Consider the following 15952-nt stretch of genomic DNA (forward strand, 5'->3'; position numbering starts at 1 on the left):
AATCTGGATAACCATAGTTGATATTTTGGTATTTTCTTTTTTAAATCTTATTTTGCAAACTTAGAATCAACTGTTAATGCGATTCTGTAGCTATTTTTTATTTGCTTATAATCATTTCTCATATTAAAAAAAAACTTATATGGGGCGCCTGGGTAGCGCAGTCGTTAAAGCGTCTGCCTTCGGCTCAGGGCGTGATCCCAGCGTTCCGGGATCAAGTCCCACATCGGGCTCCTCTGATGGGAGCCTGCTTCTTCCTCTCTCACTTGCCTGCTGTGTTCCCTCTCTCGCAGCCTGTCTCTCTGTCACATAAATAAATAAAATCTTTAAAAAAAAAAAAAAACTTATATGAACTTAGATTGTTTCCAAATCTTTGCTCTTGTATCTCATACTACAGTGTCTTTTTCTCTCTATATTCTATTCTCATAGCTTCTCTAGGAAAGATACTTGAAAATCAAATAACTGGGTCAAGAACATAAATATCTTTAAAGGTACCATTTTATAATTTCTATGAACAATGTTTTTTTTATTTCTTTAGCAAGAAAATGAAATTGGGAACAAGTGTGAGCTCAAGAAAGATCCACTGTGGTCTACTAAAGAAGAATTATCTGTGAGGAAATTTTTATTAATTTTTATAAAGACTTAAGAACCAACATCTCATCAGTTTCTGTCAGTTTACATTCTTAGGATTAATTATTTCCCTTTCTATAATTTTGATCTTTTTCATAATTATGTCTCCTCTGGTAATGGGTAGATCAAATTTAACCATGATATAACAAAGAGAGTTTGGAGAAAAGCCTAAGTGTAATTTCCTGCCTTCTACTGCATAGATGTGTGATCTTGAACAAGTCACTTTCACATTTATGAACCTCAGGTCTTCAGTTTATAAAATTAGGTCGACACTTTTCCAGCAGGGTGGTTGTTTATATCAAATAGAGTAATGGATGTAAAATATTTGGAAACCCTAAAAGGTACAAAAGCATTAGGTCGTTGTTAACTCTAAATTAGAGTTCCTAATGACATTGTCATTAGTAGATGAACCTTGTCTTTTGACTTTTCACTGTTTTTCTTTGTCTCCCTGTCTTTATTTAGTCCTGTTGCCACTTTCCATTTAATACATAGTAAAAGTTTTAAAAACTAAGCTGGTCAGCCTTGAGCAGCTGTAGCAATGTTGATATGTAACTAACTAGGTAATAGTAAGTGACATAAGGAATCTTATCCAAACAGGAAGGAATCTTTAGGCTGATTTAATAACTATTACTCTGCGATTAAAAAGTGGCTTTCAGTTAATGAGGAGTGTATCCAGAATTAATAATTTTTTGGAGGTGTCAAAAATAATAAAATACAAATTACTGAAAATCCAAGAAAGCTTAAATATATTCGATGAGAACTTGTAGAACAGATTGTTGTAATAAAGTTTATGGTTTTAATGAAAAGAAGTAGACAATACTGAGATTTCTTGCTAAGAAAATATATACAATAAGATAAATTATTGAGATGATACTAGAATAAACTACTAAACTAAAATGCTATATGCTTTTAGTCTTCTAGCATAGATGTTATGTTTCTAAATTAGAGTATTTAAGTAATTTTCTTGTTTGAAGTAGATATTTGTTTCCAAATACAAAGTTTGCGTGCCAGAAATAAACCTTTTTTACTATTTTTTCAGGTATTTGAACTTTTTTCTGTAGCTCCCCAAATGACAAGTAATTTTCTTTTTCCTTTTTTTTTTTTCTGCTTATGTATCCATTTAAGATCAAAGATGAACTTCAGGATGATGGTGATATGCTTCCAAGGAAGATATTACTAACTGAATTTAGATCACTGGTGGTTAGTAACTCTACCTCCAGAAATTCATCTGATGTAAATAGTGATTATAGTCAACTAAAGAATTTCAAGAAATTCAAAAAGGTATGGTATTCCTTTAACTAAAATATCACAAGAGGGCAGTGTTTGAAATGTTTTTAGAAATACCACTGATGCTAAATAGTAAAAGCAGTTCATATTGAAAACCGATGTTATTTCTCCTGCTTAAAACATTTAAAATTACTCTAGGAAGGACATGAACTGACAGGTAATGAATATATGAATAAATATATGATGAATATTCATTAAGACTGAAGTCCATAAAGGGTGCTGTTTACCTGGCCTTTCCCACCTTAAGTGGCAGGCGTTGGGTTGTATTGATAGGGTCAATCATCTATGTCTACCTGAAGGGGTTCTTTAACTCAGGATTTATGAAGATTAACAGATCTGTTGAAAATAGCTGAGCACATTAAATAATGAAAAGTAGGCACTTTACTATTATATGTATATATAAAGAATACAAATATGTACCCTGAGTATTATCATCAGACCTGAGCTGCTGCTCCTCTAGGAACTGGTAAGATGTTTAATTTATCAGTATGGTTAAAAGAGTATTTCTGATCTAGTCTGTATTCTTTTGTTGTCTTTTCTGGAATATTTGCTTCTTATTCCATAGCTATTACTGACCGCTACCTTTTGCTTAAGCATTTAATCAGAATATACTAATTTTGTCAAAGGTGATTTCTGTGGAAGACTGCTTTTCACTAGAATATGATGTCTATGATTCTTGCTATGCTGTGAGGTGTTATAGCTTTTCCTCTCGAATGTGAGCTACTATTAACATTTGTCAGTTGATTTTTTGCCTACTATGGCAATGTATAAAAGGTTCTGAACTCCATCTCTTGTACTTAGAGTGGAAGATGGAAATATCTCCCACTTAGACGGCACCCACTTTCCCTTTTCCATCCCACAGGTGTGGCTCATGAATACCACAGGGTTATTCTTAACTGTTTGGTTACTTCATGTTCAGTATGTTACTGAGTCTCATTGTTAAATTAAAATTCAAAAGACATAGTATTTTTTTGTTTTTAATGAAATAACCAAAGATAAAGTAGTAATACTCACTGTTGACCCAGGCATGGTAAAGAAGTATAGAGTAGTACAAATTTCTGAAAGTAGTTTGGAAAATTTTTAAACTCTTAAAAATATTACTATCTTTGACTAAGGAATTTTTTTGAGACTGTAAAAGAATTTCAAACCGAAATTATATAGCAGGATGATTTAACTAGATTGGCTCTAATGAAAGAATTTGTCTGTTTTTCTTTATATGCCCAAATTCAATGACGTGCGTCTATTTGTGCTTTTAAAACAGTGTTTAATGATGAAAACTATTTTAAAATTCCCTTTCTGGGGCATCTGGGTGGCTCAGTTGGTTAAGCGTCTGCCTTCAGCTCAGGTCATGATTCCAAGGTCATGATTCCTAGGGTCCTGGGATGGAGCCTCGCATTGGACTCCCTGCTCAGCAGGGAATCTGCTTCTCCTTTTGCCCCTCCTCCTGCTCCTGGTTCCTCTGTCCCTCTCCCTCTCTTTCTCTGATAAATTTAATTTAAAAATCTTAAAATAAAATTCCCTTTCCACTTCATATATTGAAATTTTAAAGGTATGTTCCATAGATATTAAGGATTTATTATTTCCTAAATACAATATTAGCAGTGTGCTTCATTTGCATTTTCACAATATTTTTAGCACCTCTTTATATAAGCCATTAAAGTTTTAATTAAAAATATAAACTGTTGCCATCTCCAGCATCTTTTGCTAGATCTATAAATTAGAAAGTTTTGAAGACATAAATTTTCATGAGTTCTAGACAAGGCTTAAACCTTGAAATCTTCAGAACAAAATATGATACTTTATAGTCTCTATATGCACCTTAAGTTGCTTTAACTGCCAAATGATGAGCTAAGGCCATTTTTTAATAAAAACTCCCAATTAAAAATCTTAGTTAAATTCTTGTACATAAATCCCAGTGACAGTCACTAAATCTGGGTATAGCAATAGCCAAAAAAAATAGGGCAAAAACATGGATCTAGCATAGTGCTTCTCTCTCACTCACTCCTATTTGTAGGATATAAACATCTTTGGCACTTATGTCTTTTCTGTTTTTTTATTTTATTTTTTATTATGTTATGTTAGTCACCATACAGTACATCCTTAGTTTTTGAGGTAGTGTTCCATGATTCATTGTTTGCGTATAACACCCAGTGCTCCATGCAATATGTGCCCTCCTTAATACCCATCACTGGCCTATACCAATCCCCCACCCCCTTCCCCTCTGAAGCCCTCAGTTTGTTTCCCAGAGTCCATAGTCTCTTGTGGTTCATTCCTCCTTCTGTTTACTCCCCCTTCATTCTTCCCTTCCTTCTACCGATCTCCCTGCTATTTCTTACATTCCACAAATGAGTGAAACCATATGATAATTGTTTTTCTCTGCTTGACTTATTTCACTTAGCATAATCTCCTCCAGTCCCGTCCATGGATGGCACTTATACATGATTTATACCGTGCTTTTTTATTTGGCTTTTTAAAAAAAATGATGGTTTTGGGGCGCCTGGGTGGCACGGCGGTTAAGCGTCTGCCTTCAGCTCAGGGCGTGATCCCAGTGTTATGGGATCGAGCCCCACATCAGGCTCTTCCGCTATGAGCCTGCTTCTTCCTCTCCCACTTCCCCTGCTTGTGTTCCCTCTCTCGCTGGCTGTCTCTATCTCTGTCGAATAAATAAATAAAATCTTAAAAAAAAAAAAAATGATGGTTTTGAGGGTGCCTGGGGGGCTCAGTTGGTTAGGTGTGTGACTCTTGATTTCTGCGCAGGCCATGATTTCAGGGTTGTGAGATTGAGCCCCACATCAGATTCTGCCTTGGTGGCAAGTCTGCTTGGGATTCTCTCTTTCCCTCTCCCCCTGCGCCATTCCCCGCCCCTTGTTCACACTCTCTCTTAAAAGAAAAAAAAAATGAGGTGGTCTTAATTTGTTAATGCATTTAACCTTACTATTTTTACTATATAACAGGTCACATTCCTTGGAGCAGGAAAACTTCCACACATCATTGGAGGATCAGATCTAATAGCTCATCATGCTCGGAAGAATACAGAATTAGAAGAATGGTTAAGGCAGGAAATGGAGGTCAGTAGGAAGTGAGGCCTGGTAATTTGCTTGTTACGTTTTGGTCCCTCATGGTTTCTTTAGAGCAAATCCTTAAAACCAGACTTAAAGATAATTGACCTAAGGTCTTTCATTGAGGAAAATTCCTAAGTTACAGAGCATTAAGATAATTTGTACCTTTCCATAATACTTCTTTAAGAGACTTTTAGACTTATTAAAAAAACAAATGAATTAAGTTTATATCCTAATGTAAGGGGGAGAAGAGAGACTTAGCCTACAAAAATGTAAAAGAGGGGCGCCTGGGTGGCACAGCGGTTAAGCGCCTGCCTTCACTTCAGGGCGTGATCCCGGCGTTATGGGATCGAGCCCCACATCAGGCTCTTCAGCTATGAACCTGCTTCTTCCTCTCCCGCTCCCCCTGCTTGTGTTCCCTCTCCCGCTGGCTGTCTCTATCTCTGTCAAATACATAAATAAAATATTAAAAAAAAAAAAATGTAAAAGAAAGCTAAAGGATAACAATTAAAAGATGGTTGTGCAGTCATATGGGGGTTATTGCAAATAATACCAATTACATAGTATATGAATGTACTGGGCTTTCCCGATCTGGAAATTACCTTTCAGTGGCTCTGAGAATTTCTGTCATTATTTTATTGAGTTATTACCTTTTTCCTGTTCTCTTGTATCTTTTTTTCCCCCCTATGATTAATTTTTTAAAGAACTGCCATACTGTTTTCCAAAGTAACTGCACCATTTTACATTCTCACTAATAGTGCACAAGGGTCCAGTTTCTCCATATACTCTTCAACACTTGTTATTCTCTTGTTTTTGATAGTGGGCATCTAACTGGTGTGAACCTTATTGTGGTTTTGATTTGCACTTTCCTAATGATTAGTGAGGTCGTGCATCTTCTCAAATGCTTGTTGGCCGTATATCGTTTTTGGAGAAATATCTATTTAAAAATCACTTCCCATTATTAATCAGATTGTTTCTTTTCTGTTGTTGAATTAGAAGTGTTCTTTATGTAGTCTGAATAATAGTCCCTTATCAGATGTATGATTTGCAGGTGTTTTCTCCCTTTCTCTGGGTTGCCTTTTCACTCTGTTGTTTGTGTATTTTGATGCACAGAAATTTTAAATTTTGATATAGTTCAGGTTATCAATTTTCTTGTTGATACCTGTGCTTTTGGCATCATATCCAAAAAATCATTGCCAAATCCAATATCAGGAAGTTTTTCCCTTTTTTCTTCTAAGTGTTTATAGTTTTAGCTCTTATATTTAGATCTTGAATTGATTTTGAGTTAATTTGCATAGGTGTTATAAGGTTAGTTTAACTTCGTTCTCTGTTATATACTTTAACACTTTGGTTTAATGATCAATGAGCACACCATCTCGAAGGTGAGGGAGTGAGTCTTAAGTCAGTTATACTATAGGCAACAGATTCCTGTGGGAAACTCACCTTAATGCCTCCTCCCATGGGCACTTGTTACTGATCTATCTCATTTTTCCCCAGAGTCTTTCTAAGTTTTAAGAAAGTAAGAGAAATTGTTAAATAATGTTGATAAATTATTAAGTGGTAACTATATTTAGTTCAAATTCTTAAACTTTTTGCTATGAAAACTTGTCAAACATATACAAAATAAAGAGAGTAGTAAAACAAACCCAAAACACAGCTTCAACAAGTATCAGCATTTGCACATCTTGCTTCATCTGTTCTCTTTCCCAGCTTTTTTTCTTTCTGGATTTTAAAGCAAATCCCAGTCATTTTATCAATTCATTTATATTTATATGTTCAAACATACACCAATTTCTGATCAAATATGTATTATGTCAGAGTGTGCTTTTCTATATACTTTTATTGTAGGATACTTATATAATCAGTTCATGTTGTTTGAAATCCTAGACTAGGACCAGCAGCATCAGTTTGATACTTGAAATTGCTTTAGAGTTTTATAATTTTGCATACTTGTTTTATGGCATGTCTTTGATCATATCTATAACTAATATGTTGCCTAAGTCTCAGGAAACCAAACCTCAGTTATAACATTGGTCTTCTGGGAAGATATGAACTGCTTTACAGCCCTCCGTGTTAGAATGTGATTTTCAAGAATTCATTGTTTACATATATCAGCTACATATATTTATATACCCTGTAATGAGAACTCGCAGGGAAGATTATAAAAATATGCTTCTCTTTTTTTACTTTCTTCTTGGGTATTTAAAGTCCTAGTGGATATTATGTAAAACAACCATCTACCTGATTCATAATTCCTTCTGCCCCTTTACTTTTAACTAGAGAATTTAATAAAATTTATTAAAGTAGCAACTTTTTGCTATAGAGGAAGTTACTGCGTGGAAGTTAAGATTTCAGAAACACATGACTATTGAATTGAGAGATAATCAGAGGTCTCTTCCAAAGTTAGAAAGTTTTCTTCTTAGCCTTTGTATTACCTGATTATCCAGTGCTCCTGGAACCCAAAGGTGGGTTCCAGATAGGTCCTGTCAGCAGACTATTTGAAGTAGGGCTGTTTGGTAATTGGTGGGTAGGGGTATTATATCTTTCTTGAACTCCAGTTTGACAGAAGCCAAATTTCATTTTCTTCTCTATCTTATTTTCTATATACTTTATCTCTTTTTTCCTCTGGATTGTATTTTTTGGTCACTTCTCTAGATTATCTTCCAGTTTGGTACTTTTTCTTTCCACTCTGTCTTGTTGGTATTCCCACGCATCCACTGAGTTTTCATTCAGCCTATTATATTTTTTCAGTTCTGGTTGTCTGTTTCATTCATCTCTAGGTCTTATTGTTCCCTACTGATATTTTTAAGCTTCTCTTGTATTCTTTGCCTAAAGTGTTTGTTAATATACTACTCTTCTCTTATGGAGCCTTGTTTCCAAGTATATATTTTGTGATAGTTGTGAACTGCTCATTTTCCTTGGAATTTGATCTGTGGGAATTCCTTGAGTCCAAAGTTCAAGTTTATTTCCTCTAGAAAAGATATATTTGTGTCTGCCAGTCTTGTTCTACCAGTATGAGACCATTTTAGCCTCCACTTGTGATTTTTTTGGATCACCTATGTAGTTAATAAGTATTTGGACCAGAAGCCTGAGTAAAGGCCAGCTTGGCACTATAAACTTAAGAGTTTTTAAAAATTTTCCTTCACCCTGTGTTAGGGTCGAGGCAGGCAAGTTTCTTTCTTACCTGCTTTTTGCGTTATACAGTTTATTCCTCTTTTTCTCTAATACTGGAGTCTTTTCTTAGATTCCCCATCTTTGATTTTCTATCATATCGCTCCTCCCCCATACAAAGATTAAAGCAGAGCCCAGTTTTTTTATGCTTTGCAGATACCCACAGGGCAAAGCAAAAGCTGACCATGGTACTTGTTAACTTCTGAGGGTTTTTATTTTGCTTCATTGTGGGTTAATGTAGTCTTCAGCAATTTGTGTTTAAAAATGCTTTTTAATCAAAAAATTGTTAGGAAGGTCACCAAAAAAAGTAGGGTTTTTAAGGTCACTCAGGGTATTTAGTGTCAAAAAATGAAAGAATGGAAGTCATATCCTTTCCTCCTTTCTTTTGTGAATGAATAAATGGCCTTATTTAAAATGTACATTTCAAAGAATTACGGTGGTACACAAAAGAATGATGAAGTTAAAATCCTGAAGCCAAGAAATGACCCATTTAAACATGAAGTGAATTATTCCAGATATTTCTTTATTGAAGAGGAGTAATAGCCAGGGAGTGGAAAGAGAAGGAGAGAGATTGATAGAAGGAAGTAAAGCTGAAAGCATTGCTGAATTTTTGCAGATGTTTCTTCTTTTCAAGGTATTTTATTTCCTGAGATTCCTCTAAGACCAAGGGGTGATAAATATAACCAAAAAAAAAAAAAAAAAAACCAAAAAAAACCATCGTCAGGTTAGAATCCATATTTGTTTCAAACTGCCTATTTTGATTTTATATATATTTTTTGGCTCCCTGCTGTAAACAGTGAGGAAATTATTTGTACTTCCTCCCTTCCCAACCGCCCCCCCATCCCACAGTCCTTCCTTTTCTCCCTTTTTAGAAGGTGACTGGCATGCCTGCCCCATTCCTTAGGCTTGCAAGTTAGTAACAATGAGAATATGTCTGAGTGTTGATCAGTTTTCCTGGAATACAGTATGTTATTTTGATTTGCAGATGCAGGTCTTTTTATTTCAAAGAACTCTTCTAATACATTTTCGAAAGCATTTTTGTATTTGTTGGGTTCTCCACATTTAAGACATAACTGTCCTTTTATTAGATCACCTTTGCCCTCCACATCCATTTCTTCTGCATTCACTGTGGTTTTCCTAAGCTCTTTTTACTCTGTCAGAAATTCACATTTCAGTTGTGTCTGTTCTGTTCCTCATCAGCTATGTGATCTTGGGCAGATTACTTTCTTATGCTTTGCATTTCTTCCTGGGTAGAATGGGAACAATAATAATACCTCTGTTTCACAGAATATTTGTGAGGATTAAATAAGACGCTACTTGTAAAGCATTTATAACAGTGGAAACAGTCACTATTAGGTATTTCCAATTTATTTGATTCTGAAATAGTGTTATTAATAAGTCTCAGTTTGTTTACTTAGCATTTGTTTCCTTTTCATTGTCATTGTGGTTTTTTGTCATCTAACTTTTTGGTTTTTATTTTATTGCTTTCATGTTCTTAGTAACTTCATTTTTTTATCCTTGGGTTATTTCTTACAGACTAGGTTCTTCATCTGTCCTGCATGTTCTATTCCAGTTGCTGTCCTTTTTTTCCCCTTTAGTATGTAGAGTAGTTTGCAGTTTCTTTCATCTTGCAGTTGTTTAGAGTAAAATACCCTGTCCAGGTACTCTGCTTTGTGAAGCATCGTATGCTATCTTGTGCAGGAATTACAATCTAAAGACAGGTTGTGCAACTGATGAATTATTGAACTCTACATCTGAAACTAGTGATGTACTATATGTTGGCTAATTGAATTTAAATTAAAAAACAGATGAATGGATAAAGAAGATGTGGTATGTATACTCAGCTGTTAAAGAATGAAATCTTGCCATTTGCAATGATGTGGTTGGAGCTAGAGTGTATTATGCTAAGCAAAATAAGTCAGCCAGAGAAAGACACATACCATATGATTTCACTCATATATGAAATATAAGAAGCAAAACTGATGAACATAGGGAAAGGGAAGGAAAAATAAAATAAGATAAATCAGAGAGGGAGGGGAACCAGAAAAAACTCTTAATTATAGGACACAAACTGAGGGTTGCTGGAGGGGAGTTGGGTGGGGGGGATGGGGTAATTGGGTGGTGGGCATTAAGGAGGGCACTTAATGTAATGAGCAGTGGGTGTTATATGCAACTAATGTATCACTAAATTCTACCTCTGAAACTAATAATACACTATATGTTAACTAAGTTGAATTTAAATAAAAAATTAAAAAAAAAATAAAGACCGTTTATGAGGCAAAAGTGAATGTAGTCAGAATTAATCCTACCCAAGCTCTTTGTGTTCTGGTAGAGAACAGAATTATCTTGGTGGCTCCATACCATTAGTATGGCATTGTGCTCAATCAGAGGCGAATTGCATGTACCATCTAATTTCTGTTGTCTGGAGACTATGAATCCAGGAAAGGAAGGGTTCAGCTGGAGCTGTGTGCTGCTCCTTCCTGGAACTGGAATTAAATGTGTACCATGGGGTGTATCTAATCCCAGAAGACAACAACCTGCCATTGTAGGTTGTTTACCTTAATTTGTGAGGGCTGCATGGAGCCTGTGCTTGGGTCAGTGTCAGTCCCACTCACTTCCCTGTGCCGTTTGTCCCTTTCCAGCAGTCCATCAGCCGTGTTTTTTCTGCTCAGCCTTTTTCCCAAATTTGGAGCATTACTAAGCATTCTCAGGTTTGGTTTTAGTTTGTTTAATGTTAGGAACATGTTGCAGCAATCTTTTGGTTCTCTGCAGGCTACTTTTCTCAAGTCTGTGGCTTCTTGATTACCATGGCTGTAAGGTTTTGTTTCTTTCTAGCTACAGAGGAGTTGAGAGAATGACAGTGGCGCTGCTGACTTTTTTCTGTCTTTAGTTTATTTGATTAGAATTAGTAGGGAGCCTGTGTTGTAGATTTATTCCACCAGATCTCTCTTTTTGCTAAAGCAATTTTAGGTGCATTAGTTTGGATTTACTCTGTAAGACAATAGAGTTAACTTTCTCACGCACTTACGGTGTCTGTGTATAAGTATGCTACTGCCTTGATGTCCCATTTCCCGAGGCTTTTCCCAGCTGCTCTTCTTAAGTATTTTTTGCCTTTCATTCTTTTTCAGTTTTTTTTGCTCTACTTCTGCTTCAGACCAGTCTTCTTTTTCATAATTACCTAATCCATTCCTGAAGTTTCCTTCGATGTAGGATATTTTCATTTTGTGCGTTAAACGTAATAACTCTTTGAGACACTGTCCAACCTGATTTGAATTTCGAAAGACTGGATATGTAATTCTCCCCAACCCTTTATAAAAATGCCAGTAATATGAGTATTTCTGTTTCTTAAAACAATATTACTTAATGTTTTTACTAAGACATAAAATAAAGCTGATTTTTGCTTACTGATGGCTGGTTTATGAAAATATTGTCTTTCCATTTATGTTCTGCTATACCTATTAGAAAATGTGGAAAAATGTAATGTCATTTTGATCACCTTCTGAGTAGAAAATCATTCTGTAAGAATCCCTGCAAGACATTCTTCTCGGCCCTTTCCAAAGATTCAGAATCAGTATAATAGCATGGTTGAGACCTGGTCAAATCCCAGTTCTTCCATCTGACAACCTTTTGATCTTCTGCAAGTTACTTAAACTAAGTCTTTGCTTCCTTATTGGTTAAAACTGGGATAATAGTCTAATAGTAATAATGAAGTTATATGAAGATTAAGTGAGATGCTTTTAGAAGGAGTTTTAAGACAGTATCTGGAAATACACAAATGTAAGTTATTAACAGTAAAAATAAATAGTATGTACCTTTAAGGAGCTTATGGTCTTTTAGCAAAGATAAGATATACAGAATTATAACAGGGAAATAGGTAGGCATCTATGTGTTGTATAGCTGAAGTTTTATGGGAGTTCTTCATAGCAGGTGTTATTTTTATTTTTTAAATGGAGAGGATTGAAAAAACATTGGTAAAGTAGTGAAGAACATGTTCCTGGACAGATAGTAGGCACTAAATTATTATTGAAATGAATACACACTGAGAGATTGTCAGATATGGAAAGAGGAGGAAAAGGTAATTTTCTGGGCAGAGGGGAAAACGTGAATACAAGCAGAGGGACACAGGGTATTTGTTAAGAGGAAGTCTGGTTGGTTGGTTGTTTTGTGGTTAAGTTTTAAACTGGCATACAGTGTTCGTGAATAGGGGTGTGAGAAGTGATTGAGAATGTAGAAAGGCGCCAGGTTATAAGAGCCTTTCCCATGTTAGGGGTCAAACTCAGGAATTTGTGTTTTCTTTGATAGGTTCAAAAAAAAAGTCATTGAAGGGTTTTGATCGGCATATGATAGGACCTAGACTTTAGAAAGAGGCACCCAGCACAGAGTTATTCTGGTCCTAACTCTCAAAGGTGCGTTAGGAGTTTAACGAGTTTGTGTTTATAATTACTTTGTTACGCCGCAGCTGCAGAGCCCTGACTTGGGACCTTGGGGAAGAGAGCCACTTCACCCGTAGAACTGCTCTAGTTGAAAGTGGGGTAGATTTTGCCCTCTCATCCCCTTCATCAGTCCTATGACCTCAAAACAATGATATTTCATTCAATAGAAGGGTTTTTCTGGAAAAAAAAAATTAAAGACTCAAGCTAGCAGTACATACATACGTTGGTTGCCTTTGATGGAGAGGGGATTGGCTGGAGAAAGTTGTTTGATTAGAGGACTTTTGCAGTAGTCTTGGCATGAAGTGAAAGTAGGATTTGATGAATGAGGGAAATACTGCAGAGCAAGAACTCATAGACGTGGTCACTTCCTGGATGTGGAAATCCCCGAGATGACTGACCACCCGGTACGGCAGTTGATTAACCACACATTCATCATTGAACACATGTTTGAAATTATGTTAATTTTGACAGGTGCAAAATCAACATGCGAAAGAAGAATCTCTTGCTGATGATCTCTTCAGGTAAAGTTTAATTTCATCTTTCTCATGAATCTTTGAGATGTGTATAAATTTCAGTTTTATTCATAGAGATTAAATATTCATTTCTTCTGTCTTTAGAAATAGACACAGGGTGCCTGGGTGGCTCAGTTGGTTAAGCAGCTGACTCTTGATTTCAGCTCAGGTCGTGATCTCAGAGTCATGGGATTGAGCCCCCGCATCAGGCTCTGTGCTCTGAGGAGTCTGCTTGTTTTTTTCACCTCTGCTCCTCCCCTGACAGGCACACATGCTCTCTCTCTCAAATAAATAAAAAAAATAAAATCTTAAAAAAAAATAGACACTTAGTCCCTTCACCTAAGGAATGTTTTGTTTTTAATGTATGTATGGTTTTGTGTTATTTTGCTTTTTATTGCTTGAGCACCTCTCAGTTGGGTTTGCTGGATATATCTTTGAGGTTTGGGGGTATTCAGTTGAACTGTATCTCAAGATACTTAAAATTGTTGTGAAGGCATTCACACAGAAGAAGGGTCCTGAACTGGTAAATTTGGCTGATACATTTGTGAGATTTTCAGCTCTGAGTTGAATTATGAATGAATGGGTTTTGAGTTAACACAAATAAAATACCAGAGCATTTGTTCAGTTTTAGTTGGCACAAGCATAAAAACAAGAGGCCGAATTAGAGTTTCAAATTGGGTTTTTGTGGGAGGTTTAGAGGAGTTATAATGGGTGGTTACAATTTAATTCTGATTTAACACGTTTTCAGCATTTCTCCAGGCCCAAAACCTTATAATAATTAGCTCTCAAATGCAAATAGTATAAAATAAAATTATCAACTATTTATCTACTTATAGGTAGGTACTGACTAGGGGAGAATAACATTTTCCTAAATATTTTTGAATCTGTTTTGCAGCCAGTTTGATTCTTTAATTTCATTATTGACAGTGTATGTATCATTGGTCAAAATGTTGACAAATGGTGCTGATCTTTCATAAATAGTTAAGAATATCTGGTTGCAAAATTTGTTTAATTACTGTAGGAGAAAATTCTATAAAGTGTGTGTTTTAGGCTCATTATACTCTTTTATGCAATTGTTATACTTTACTTGGGAGTGGAAGAAGTTTGAAGCCATACTGGGATATGTGTAACCATGTATTTTTAAACTGTTTTCATTAATTATTTTAATGCTTTTACAGTAATTTTTCTATTGTTGATGTTTTATTTTTACCAAATATTCATCAAACCAACATCAAAAGGATAAATGAAAGTAAAAACATCAGTGCTTCATATCAGATCCTAAGGATAAAATTGGCATTCTCATTGTGTTTGCCAAAGTGTGACTATGTTTTGAAAACCCTTTAACATTATTTCTTTCTTTGCAGATACAATCCTAATGTAAAAAGGAGACGGTAACTGAGGATTTTGTAAAGAAGCCAGAGAAAAACATTTCCTATCAAGCATTTACATCAAGTTTCCTCTGGGATACATTCATTAAGTATATAGAAAGGATTTAAATTCCAAAGGTTTTATGGCCTTAATTTGTTGAATAAAATGCACAAAACTCCATTCTTTTGTATGTGACAGTATTATCCAGTTTTCAGTCTTTGTTGTCTCATCTCTTAGGGTAATTTTTTCATTTCTAAATGTGGTTTTTTACTTATTGAATATTTAATATAGTCACAATTCAAAATTTTAAAAGTATAAAAGGATAGTAAATGAAAAAGTCTCCCTTCCACCACTGGTCTGGCGGTTTGGTTCCCCTCCTCCGAGAAAATCCATGATACTCATTTCTTATGAGTCTTTCCAGAGATTTTTGCTGCCTCTTTAAATTTCTATGCATATTATTTTCCAGTAATTTCCTACAAAAATGATAGCATAGCATATGCAGTATTCTGGATGTTGTTCTTTTTGGCCAAATGGGTTGGAAGATCATACACACATCAGAGCATACATTTTCCCCTCATTATACCATAGTCTTCCTTGAGCTGAAGTGACACAAATGAAGTGGATTTCAAGGGTGAAGATGTCACCCACATATTATTCTAGTACTAGAAAAGACAATATGGAAGACTTCATCAAGCTTGTAGATGGATTTTACTAGAATGGGAAGATTTATTTGGTGGTCTTACTGAGCTGGGTGTGTATCTCTTGAGCTTCTTAGAGTCCTGGTTTTCCTGTCTGCAAAATAGAAATGATAAGATTGTCTTCTTTCTTTGTTAAAGGGAGATGGTAAGAAAAAATATCTTTTTTCCAAATTTTGTAATATAGACAACTTTGGATGTACATTAGAATTATAGTAGACATTTTATCAACTCTAAGGACTGATGCATTAAGTTATGGGAAATAGAACAAATCTTAATGGTCTCACATAGGTTCTGCCACCCTAATGAGCTAAACATTTTAGGTTGTTAGAGATAGCCTAGCATGAAAAATTATATTGTAAGTTACTATGTACTGTTGCTAGATCCTCATGGAAGATTATTGATGTTGAACACCTTTTCATGTACTTGTTGGCCATTTGTATATCTTCTTTGAAAAAAAAGTCTATTCAGCTCCTCTGCCCATTTTTTAAATTGGTTTGTTTTTTGCTGTTGAATTGTAGGAGTTCTTTATATATTTTGGATATGAATCCCTTATCAGTTATATGATAATATGCATTTATTTTCTCCCATTCCATTGGTTGCCTTTTTGTTGATTGCTGCCTTTCACGTGTGGAAGCTTTTTAGTTTGATGTAGTTCCACTTCTTTATTTTTTATTTCATTGATTTTGCTTTTGGTATCAAATCCAAAAAAATCATTGTCATGACTCATGTCAAGAAGCTTACCCTCCTATGTTTTCTTCTAGGAGTTTCATACTTTCAGGTCTTACATTTAAGTCTTT

General features: G+C 35.2%; 1 protein-coding gene across 4 annotated transcripts in view; it reads left to right on the forward strand.

Annotated features, from left to right (window-relative positions):
• Positions 1 to 14657, forward strand: part of NBN (nibrin) — a 47610-nt gene extending 32953 nt beyond the window's left edge. For all 4 annotated transcript variants that reach the window (XM_045806003.2, XM_045806006.2, XM_045806005.2 and 1 more), the window contains exons 12-16: positions 536 to 607; positions 1753 to 1908; positions 4869 to 4982; positions 13049 to 13098; positions 14454 to 14657. In XM_045806003.2, coding sequence (XP_045661959.1) covers positions 536 to 607; positions 1753 to 1908; positions 4869 to 4982; positions 13049 to 13098; positions 14454 to 14484 — 423 coding nt within the window. In that variant the 3' untranslated portion in view covers positions 14485 to 14657. The remainder of the gene's footprint in view (positions 1 to 535; positions 608 to 1752; positions 1909 to 4868; positions 4983 to 13048; positions 13099 to 14453) is intronic.
• The last annotated feature ends 1295 nt before the right edge of the window (positions 14658 to 15952 follow it).

The sequence above is a fragment of the Ursus americanus genome, chromosome 9 (assembly GCF_024610735.1).
Source record: "Ursus americanus isolate L20-20 chromosome 9, mUrsAme1.1.p, whole genome shotgun sequence".
Taxonomy (NCBI): domain Eukaryota; kingdom Metazoa; phylum Chordata; class Mammalia; order Carnivora; family Ursidae; genus Ursus; species Ursus americanus.